Consider the following 9,546-nt stretch of genomic DNA (forward strand, 5'->3'; position numbering starts at 1 on the left):
TGTTGGGTGCATAATCCCCTCCCCCATTCAATGGGCGGTGACCAATTCAAACTATGGGTTGAGGAGTGATGGGGATATGAAGCCATTTAATGAGTGGAGGGATTGTGCCATATCACTAGCCATCATAGATGTTGTTGTGCTTGTCCACAGCTACCCATTAATATAATATATATACTATATATATATATTACATATAATATAATATATATATATATATATATATATATATATATTATGATGAGAGAATATGGGTATGTTGGTATCAATGCAGCAAAAGTTATGCTTGGTGTGATGTATCACTCTCCCTCCTCCCACATCTCATCAAATATGGGACACATCACATCGCGGGTAATGATCGAGTGGATTGTGGGATTGTGACACTTGCACTGCCAAGCCACACATAATTTATGCTTGGTCCAACATACGCATATATACTTATATATATATATATATATATATATATATATATATATATATTATATATATGAGAAAAATGAGTAATTCTCTGTTTTATATATAGACACACACACACATGTTTTTACAGGTATATGTTGATGCACATGTATGAAGACATGCATGCATATGTAATACATAAACATATATAAACTTTAATACTCCTAGGGCATAACAAGCTTGTGTGTCAATATATATTACATTAGATATACAGATATATATACTTACATATAGATATAGAGATATTTACATATATATATAGACATACGCAAACACACGCGCTCGCAAACAAAATACCTAGGTTACCCCGATTCAGCAAACCAAGGGCTGCTCCCGTGTCCGACACATGTTGGGTGCGAACATGACATAGTGTTTCCTCTTAAGCAAGTGGACCCTAAAAAAAGGAAACCCAATCAGGCAATAATGGGTTCTTTTGGGTACCTTTTCTTTTAAACCAGTGCATCCCACACAAAAATAAGCCCAATCAGCTCTCTAATAATGGGTTCTTTTGGGTATCGGATTCAAAACCAAAAGGTTTAAGGTTTTTGAACTTGATAACCCAATATCCATAATTAAACCTTTCTAAAAATATCCAGGAGTTTTGTTTCCCTTTTTTATGGACAGGTGTCCTGTTTGTCAAGTCAAGCGTGTTCCCATTCGTTTCTCTCTCTTCTCCGAACCCAAACATAGGAACGAAGAACACGCTAGCCAGAGCTCAACTAGAGATTGGATCTTCTCTATTCGACACTACAAGACCTTCTCTCATTCCTATTTTTGATTCTAGAATATTTCATATCTCAAAATAGTAAGTGACTTAGTATTTTTAACAGTAAAGCTTTTTAGGGTTTTTTAATTTGAAATCTAATTGAGAAATCATTTTAAGCTTCTCTTTCTTCTTTATTAAGTTGGATTTTCGGATCATTTATATATATATATATATGAGAAAAATGTAGGAACTTCGTACCAAGCACACAAAATTTGTGTTTGGCAGTAAGGTGTCTCATTTTCATCCACTCTTCAAACCATGTGAATGTGGTCTCCCATTTGAGTGAGTGGATAGGAATGAGTCACCTCACTACCAAGCACAAAAACTTGTGCTTTGTACCAAGTTCCTCCATATTGTTCTCTCTTTCTCAATACACACACACATATATATATAGTCGTGTCCCCGTATCCTACATTTTACAAAATCAGTGTCACGTGTCACCGTATCCTACATTTTACAAAATCGGTGTGCCCCGTGCCCCGTGCCCCGTGCCCCCGTATCAGTGGAACCTAGACAAACACACCTGAAACAAATATATAAATGTATGTGTGAAAGAAACGATCAAGTACGAGGTGGCGGCTCATTTTGCTAAATGAGCTTCTAAGAGATAAAAGTAGTGACGCCTCATCATTTTTAATCTCATGGTAGCTCGCCTAACAAATAAGCCGCAACCTCACAACCATCAAGCCTATATGTATTTATATGTATATGTGTACATATAAGATATGTATACACACTGGACCCTAGTACTCCTAGGGCAAAACAAGGTTGGTTATGCCTGCTTATAAAATGGATGTGTAGATATACAGTATTTATACACATAGGACTCTAATATTCCTACGGCACAACAAGCTCGGTTATGCCTGCTCATAAAACTGTATGATATAGCACCAATTTGAACAACGCACTTCATTCATTTTGACCTGCATGTCTTAAATGGTTTACAAACAAACAATTGGACATATTATGTTCTAATAATTCATGCTTAAACTAGTTGTAAAATTAACGATTGGCAACAAGAGAACTAAAGAGATTGTGTTAAACATGGATCATCCATTAGAATTACCGAACTCATGCAACAAGAAGTCATTTAGTTGTATCGTCAGAAAACCATTAATTTTTACAACCATTTTGCGAATGAATAATACATGTTTATATAAATGATTTTTCATTTATAGAAGATTAGCAGTGTATCATCCAACTTTACTACATAACATATTTTGCGCAACCATATGATGCATGAATTAATTATGCTTAATACACATGATTTTTCATTAATATAAGATTAGCTTGAACAGATCGTCCACTTTCTATTGAATAACATTGGCATGCAAACGAACAAAACTAGGTTTGTATTCCCTAGGGGTATTAATGTCTAGCGTGCACACATATCACGCCACACTTTGTCCAACAAATTGGTATAGTGATTCAATATACACTATTTCATATTCCCTCCATAATAACTGTCAAGCATTGTTTATTTTATTTTAGAGCAATAAATGTTTTAGCTCCTGTAAAACTTCGAGAAAATGTGAATTTCTAATATCCCTTAAGAGAATAAATGTTTTATATTCACTATGAAAAAAAAATTAGCAACTCTGCTTTGGATAAATAAATAAAAATGAGTCCAACCCTATACGTTTGAAGCATGCACATGTTGACCTTTTGGTTTATGTTATGTCTTAAAGATCAACAATTCCTCCAAGTAGAAATTCTTCATGGACCGAAGTAAATTAAGGCCTTAGCTCATCCTATTTCAAATGGAAATAACTAAGCCATGGTGACTTATTCCTAAAAAGCAAAAGCAAAATCTCACCCATTGCCATCGTACACTGTAAGTAATGCCTCACTACAGTAATAAGTGTCTATAAGTATTGAGTGACTGCCTTAACAAAATTTATCAGCTAGGTTCAATGTTTCCCGCAAGCTATCATAAGAAAATAGCCAGGTGAAACGTTCCAACAGCACCAAGATCATGCATCAGAAATTATATCCTTTTCACTACGCAACACTATGTGCACCAGCAACTCAGTGGTTAGAAGACCTCTTTTTGCTGGAGATAAAATGTTTAAGTTCCTCATGATGGAGATGAAATTTACCAAGATTTCAACAGAAATGGTCAGCATTGTAGTAAATCACAAAGGGTTCAGTGAGAAAAGAATCCTCATAGCAGAAAAGGGAAAAGGAAAAAGGAAAAGTACTAGCACATACCTGACGAGTACATCTTTGTTACAATGCCCACAAACTTGTGTTTCAGTTTCTTGTTCCTTCGATATAAGGTAAGAATGCCATTCTGACTTTTTTCTTTTCTTCATTTTACATTTGGTTTCCTTCATACTCTGTTCTCCAGAATCCTTCACACGGTGCATTCCAGAATCAACCTTTTTCAATAAACGGGCTGTCCTTTTCTTCATCTTTTTCTCTTCGTAAGATTTCAAAAGATGCAGAGGAACATGAGCTTCACTTAACCAATATCTTTTTCTTTCAGTAGAGGATTCTTCAAGCAAAACTCCATGTTTCATAACAAGGGGCGGAACAGTCTCTCTCTTACCAAAGTCAAGCAAATATTTCATTTGTTCCCCCTGTTTGGACTTTCCACATATAGTAACATTCCTCATTTGCCTAGCAATCTTCTTTGATTCCTTTGCCAACTTAGGAAAAAGACGAGTACTAGAAAGTTCTGACCACTTGATGCTTGAATCAAAATCTTTAACCTAAAATCAAGTAAATAGAAATGAGATATTTCTGCAATCTTCAGATAAATTTCACACATAGAATAGCACTTATAAAGCTTCTATATCGCTAATTTAAATTCTAAACAAGTTGCTGTTACCTGGTATATGAGCTGTGCCACAGTTTGCGACATCTCAACAGCACCCCGCCAGGCAACATATTTGCTTCTCTTGGCGAAGTCTGAATTGTCAGGATATAACATATGTGGAATCTTTCTAAATCCAGCTGTAAGAATTTAAACTAAAATCACATTCAGGTAAAAGAATCTTACAATTGTAAAGAATCTAAAGGACACTCGGGACAGTTGACATGGAAATCTCATACCTTGGCGGCCACCTTTGGAAGCCAATCCTCGTGGCAACACCTTGCATTGGAACAGTTGCCGTGATAGTCTTCCACCTCTCCACCAACAAATATCTGATATTGTAGCACGACGAGACATACTACTTAGTTCATTAGTAGAAATACTTTTTCTCCCCCGTTTTCTACTGCCAACACAGTTAGAAGATACATGGACTGGACTTGTAACAATAGAAGCTGAGGCGATAGAACGAGCATCATCCATTGATCTTGACCATTCTCCCAAAAATGCAACACGCCGCAAATTTGATTCTAACTGCAGAATATTTTCCAGAATCAGTACAAATAGAATAATGGCACAGGATTAAAGGTTTATCAAAGTGCATGGTGGGTTTAATCAGGTTCAACACTAGTTTCAGAAAGCACTTACAGCAAGAAGAAGGGGCTTTAATGATGCAACATCAGATGCCTTCATCACAGTCTTCCGCCAATGTTCACTATAGTGTGCCTTCTGCCATGGACCAGACAAAAGACTACGAGCACGATGTTCAATTGATAAAATATGATGCACAGCAAAGATAATGTGGTTTTTCTCATTCTTCTGAGAACTGGGTCCAACTATTCTAATCTTAGAATCTTCATGATCTCTGTCCTTAGATCTTTTAAGATCTTTGTCTTTAGGACCTTCTAAGTTCTTGTTAATTGCAACTTTAAACAAGCAATCAAAATTATCGGATGCTCTGCAAGAAAAACACCAACCACAGTTCTCTTTCTGCACATCAATAGATAGTTTCTGATAAGCAAACCAGCATTCTTTGGACTGGTTAGATATTGCTTTGAGCTGTGTTGATTTTATATCTTCAATAGGCTTCTTGGGGTCATTGCTCTTTTCTTCTGATGACTTACGCACAAACTCTGCAAATACTAATGAAGCTATGCGACCAAAACTATAACAATTGCTGTAATTATCAGGATCAGATTGCAGCTCCGAGCATGCACCTTTCTTTCTGTCAGTTATATTGGCCCAACCTGGGACACCATTGCACTTATCTGAAGCTGCAGGTAAATCAGTGTTGTTTAAAGAAACAACTTGCAAAGGAGGAGCAACCAAATCAGTGGGGAAATCAGTAGCAGTTTGCTGAGGCATTTCAATACAGGTAGCAGCATCAACCTTCTCATCAAATGGTTCAAAACATGAAGAAACCACTGGATTCAAGTGGCCTAAATCTGAAAGTTGAGAACCTTTAGGTGCACAATTTTCAGAAGAAAAAGAGTTCTCCAATGGTAACTTTTCAGCATCAACATCATTTAAAACACTATGTCCTGAAGTTAAAGGAAGCTCATTGTGCACTTGAGACTCCAGATTTTCTTTCCCATCATAAAGAATATCATACCCCGGTTGATTATTGACAACAGAAGCACCAATAGGAAACCCAAAGTACATGGATATTGAATTTATAATAGCATTATAGGAATAGCATGACTTTAACACAGTGGTAACAGCATCCAAATCGTCCTTATTGTAATAATGAAATGAAGCATCTGGTTCACATGAATCAGACCTACAAACCAACAATTTAAATCATAAGATCTAAATCAAACAAAAAAAGTTTATTCATTCTAGCGAGAATATAGTATCTGTCTCACACTATTAATAAAAACAGCAAATAAGAATGAAAGGTCATAAAGTCATCAAGCAGGTGGTTGATGTGATATACAGAAAAAAAGGAAAGAAATAAAAAAATGGATATCACATAGAAAACCATCCACCAGTATATTACTTGCTAAGCACGGTGTATGTTGTCTATACGGTCAAAAGATTATAAACACATCACATGACACTGCAAAACTCGTATAAGCTATAAATAATATGATCTACAAGTATCGCTAAATGACCAATAAATATTAAGGCAAAAAAACATGTGTACTATTACGTGCATGTGATCAAAGACAAGCTTCAGCAGGCTACACAAACTAAGGCATTACATCATAAACACATGGAATTACTAAGAGATCTCGATGTACATAATTGAACAGCTTATAGTTTGCCCATTGTTCAAATGAATGTCGAGAGTCAAAAACAGAAAACAGCAGAATTATTGAGAGATCTCGATGTACATAATTGAACTGCTTATAGTTTGCCCATTGTTCAAATGAATGTCAAGAGCCAAAACAGATAACAGTGAATGTGCATACCTTTTCCCTATCCAGGAAATAGCTAACAGCAAGAAAAAAAACTACCAGGAAATGAAAACAAGACACAAATAAATAAAGTAGATGATTACATTATTTGAAAGCTTGACTAGATATAAAGTAGCAAGTGCGTGTTGCAATATAAAGGAAGGTTAATTTTCTTTTAAAAAAAAAGTAAGTACTATAAAAATTGTGAGCTGTGAAGAGATGGACTCGGCTAAGTCTGGAAGGACATGGAAGCAAAACCTCCCATTAAAATTCAACAATAGGGAAAAGAAAAATTGAAGATCCACCACATTCAATTTGATCTACAAAGTATAGAGTGGCTAAATTCTGAATATCAAACAATTTTACATTTTCCCTGTCTATTATCAAGTAGGGAGGAAATAAACAGCAGAAACTAAGAAGTTTTCTTGTTTCAAGGCCTAGAAAATTTGCAGTGTAAAAATGTAACATATAAGGGTTTTAAAATGTATAGATAAGGACCAAATGCTTGAATCAACAATATTTATGTTTCAAACCTGTATTTCATATAAAGGAATTTGATAATCAAAATATTAATATATACTAGTGAAAAAAATCTACAGAGATGATAAGGATAAGGTAGATTAGACGCACACCAAAAGACGATCACAGATGCCAAAGTACAGTCGCCCATGAGGATCAATACCCAAAAGCTCTGCACTGCTGGAGGGCTTTGATGACTTTATTGCACCATTGCTTCTCTCCACCATGCACTCAGGGCAATACCACTCTCCTTCAGGCAAAAGATCTTTAGCCACCCCAACACATTTCGAATGAAAAGCAGCAGGACACCCATCACAGCATATCAAACTACCATCCATTCCACAAAGACAACACTCGTCAAAATTCCCATCATCTACTTCTTCCGACCCTTCCTTATCTGCAGGATCAATACTGGCAGAAGACTTTCTTTTCTTCCCAATATTTACATTAAGGAGTGGTGCATCTACATTAATTTCAGAGCTCATCCGTCTATTGATATCTGATCTAATAGTATTCACCTCAATAACATCATCACAAAGACATCGAAGTATTTCAAGCTTGACCGCAGCAGGCAGTTCATAGTACTCTGAATCCAAGAGTTTCATTTGACTAAGCCTAAAACCCGGCTTCATCTGTGGTCGATTAATTACCAAATAGTAGATAAGAAACACAGGCCATGTAACCAAGTCTAGATACCCCCAATTAAGGTACCTACAAGACCATTCAACAAATTCACCAATAATGCAATCAAAAGCAACAACTAAATGAATGCACAAGTAAATACCTAAGGCAATCTGAAGCTGATTGAGACCCCTCCTCCGCAAGTGACTCCAAATGTGGCTTCAGCGCTTGCAATATCGAAAAATGTATAGAATCAATCAAGAAGTTAGCATAATTACACCTTAATCCAGCTATAAAGGTCTCCAATTTAAAAGGGCTCAAGAATAACAGCCTACTAAACGATCTCAAACACGTATAAACCGAGAACAGATCAAACACATTGAGCCCATCTATATCTAAATCCTTTGAAGATGGCGGCAATTCAGGCTTCACCGAAACAAGCTCTTTGCCAACACCACCCAAATCATCATCCTCAGAAGCCAATGCATTCTCACGCTTCGAAGCTCTCCGAGCGCTCCTTCGAACAGCCGTACTCCCTGGGGTTTCATCAAGCTCACTCTTTTCAAGATTCACAGTCGAACTCTCGTCGAATCGCTGCCGTTTCTTAGGTGGACGGCCTCTGTTGCTCTTTCGAACGGAGTGATCCAATTTGGGGGAAGATCCGCACATTTCCTTGAGAATTGAACTCATTTCTTCGAAATCGACCTCCTCAGAGTCTCCGTCCTCGTATTGGATCCTGAAGAACCCGGCGGCCGCGTCGTAGGACTGAACGGTGCCAGTGAAGACGCCAAAGCCCTTAAATTTCTTCGTGATCTCTGTTCCGACGAGCTCCATCGAGGCTTTCAGAGATTAGGATTAGGGTTAGGGTTTGTGATGTGGTGAATTGGGGTGAAGTTAGGGTTAGGGGTTGGGGGATTGACGGGAGTTTGGAGATCGAAGATGGAGAATTTAGGGTTTCTCTTTTTTCATTTTCCCTCTCGAAAAGGAGCCAAAAAGAGTAATGAAATTTTGACTGTGGTTCTGTTGTGCCGCTGGAATATCATAAACTACTATATCACAGTTACTACTATATCTCCCTGTATGTACTGGAATCAAATGCATGTAACTCAATAGTTAATTCGGCAAAAACCCCTGGACTTTGGGGGTTCTGCACGTAATCCCCCGACACGGCAATGGGCTAATTGAGGGGTTTAAGATTCAATCCTTTCTTAATTTTCCAACCCGTTTAGTTTGGCCAATTAGTCACTAAATCATTGTTAACAATTAAAATTAGTTAGCAGCTTATTTTGAGGGGCTAACTAGTCCATGATAAGGAGAATAGAATCCAATTAAAATCAACCTCATAGGAGTTTTTGAATGTCACAGAGCCCTTTATTTTTTGCGGAGCTGTGATAGAATTCGTACACATGAATAGAAAAATTAAAATTTAATCCTCATATGTAGGGAGAGAATTTCTTAGATAATATATTTGTAATAACTTATTTAGGATATTTATAGTAAGTAATCTCTTTAATCCCTTTTTTGTTTGTGAAAGACAAAAATAAAAGCAAAAAAATAATAAACCTTCAATTTAGCTATCATACTTATAGCTGTCAAAGAAGTAAAACTCTCTTGAGAGAAAAACTCTCAACAAGAGCAGTGGCGTACGTATGTTGTTCGTGAATGGCAAATAACTAAATAGAGAATTTTTTTCTCTTGACATATTTGTTTATTTCCTATAGACGAGTAAGGGAGTCGGCCAGAAAAATTGAAAATCCATGGGGTACTTGAGGTTCTAAAGATAAAAAAAGGCTAAATTATCAAATTGGTATTTTTATTCAACTCTATTTGTCAGTTTGGTATATTTAAAAAGTTCTGCGACAACAAGGTTTTTTTTCTGGACCTTTTAGTCAATAATGCTCATTCTTGTTACCGGCAGCCAAAAAACATTGGGAGTGAGTCATATGATGTTCACATGATCAACTTTCAGCCTT

General features: G+C 36.6%; 1 protein-coding gene across 1 annotated transcript in view; it reads right to left on the reverse strand.

Annotated features, from left to right (window-relative positions):
- LOC109849133 (DDT domain-containing protein PTM-like) overlaps nt 1–8,600 on the reverse strand; it is a 23,044-nt gene extending 14,444 nt beyond the window's left edge. The window contains exons 1-6 of the mRNA XM_020418946.1: nt 7,737–8,600; nt 7,064–7,663; nt 4,683–5,814; nt 4,277–4,568; nt 4,053–4,177; nt 3,431–3,933 (exon numbers count right to left, since the gene is read on the reverse strand). Coding sequence (XP_020274535.1) covers nt 3,431–3,933; nt 4,053–4,177; nt 4,277–4,568; nt 4,683–5,814; nt 7,064–7,663; nt 7,737–8,407 — 3,323 coding nt within the window. The 5' untranslated portion in view covers nt 8,408–8,600. The remainder of the gene's footprint in view (nt 1–3,430; nt 3,934–4,052; nt 4,178–4,276; nt 4,569–4,682; nt 5,815–7,063; nt 7,664–7,736) is intronic.

Source organism: Asparagus officinalis, chromosome 7 (genome assembly GCF_001876935.1).
Source record: "Asparagus officinalis chromosome 7, Aspof.V1, whole genome shotgun sequence".
Classification (NCBI taxonomy): Eukaryota; Viridiplantae; Streptophyta; class Magnoliopsida; order Asparagales; family Asparagaceae; genus Asparagus; species Asparagus officinalis.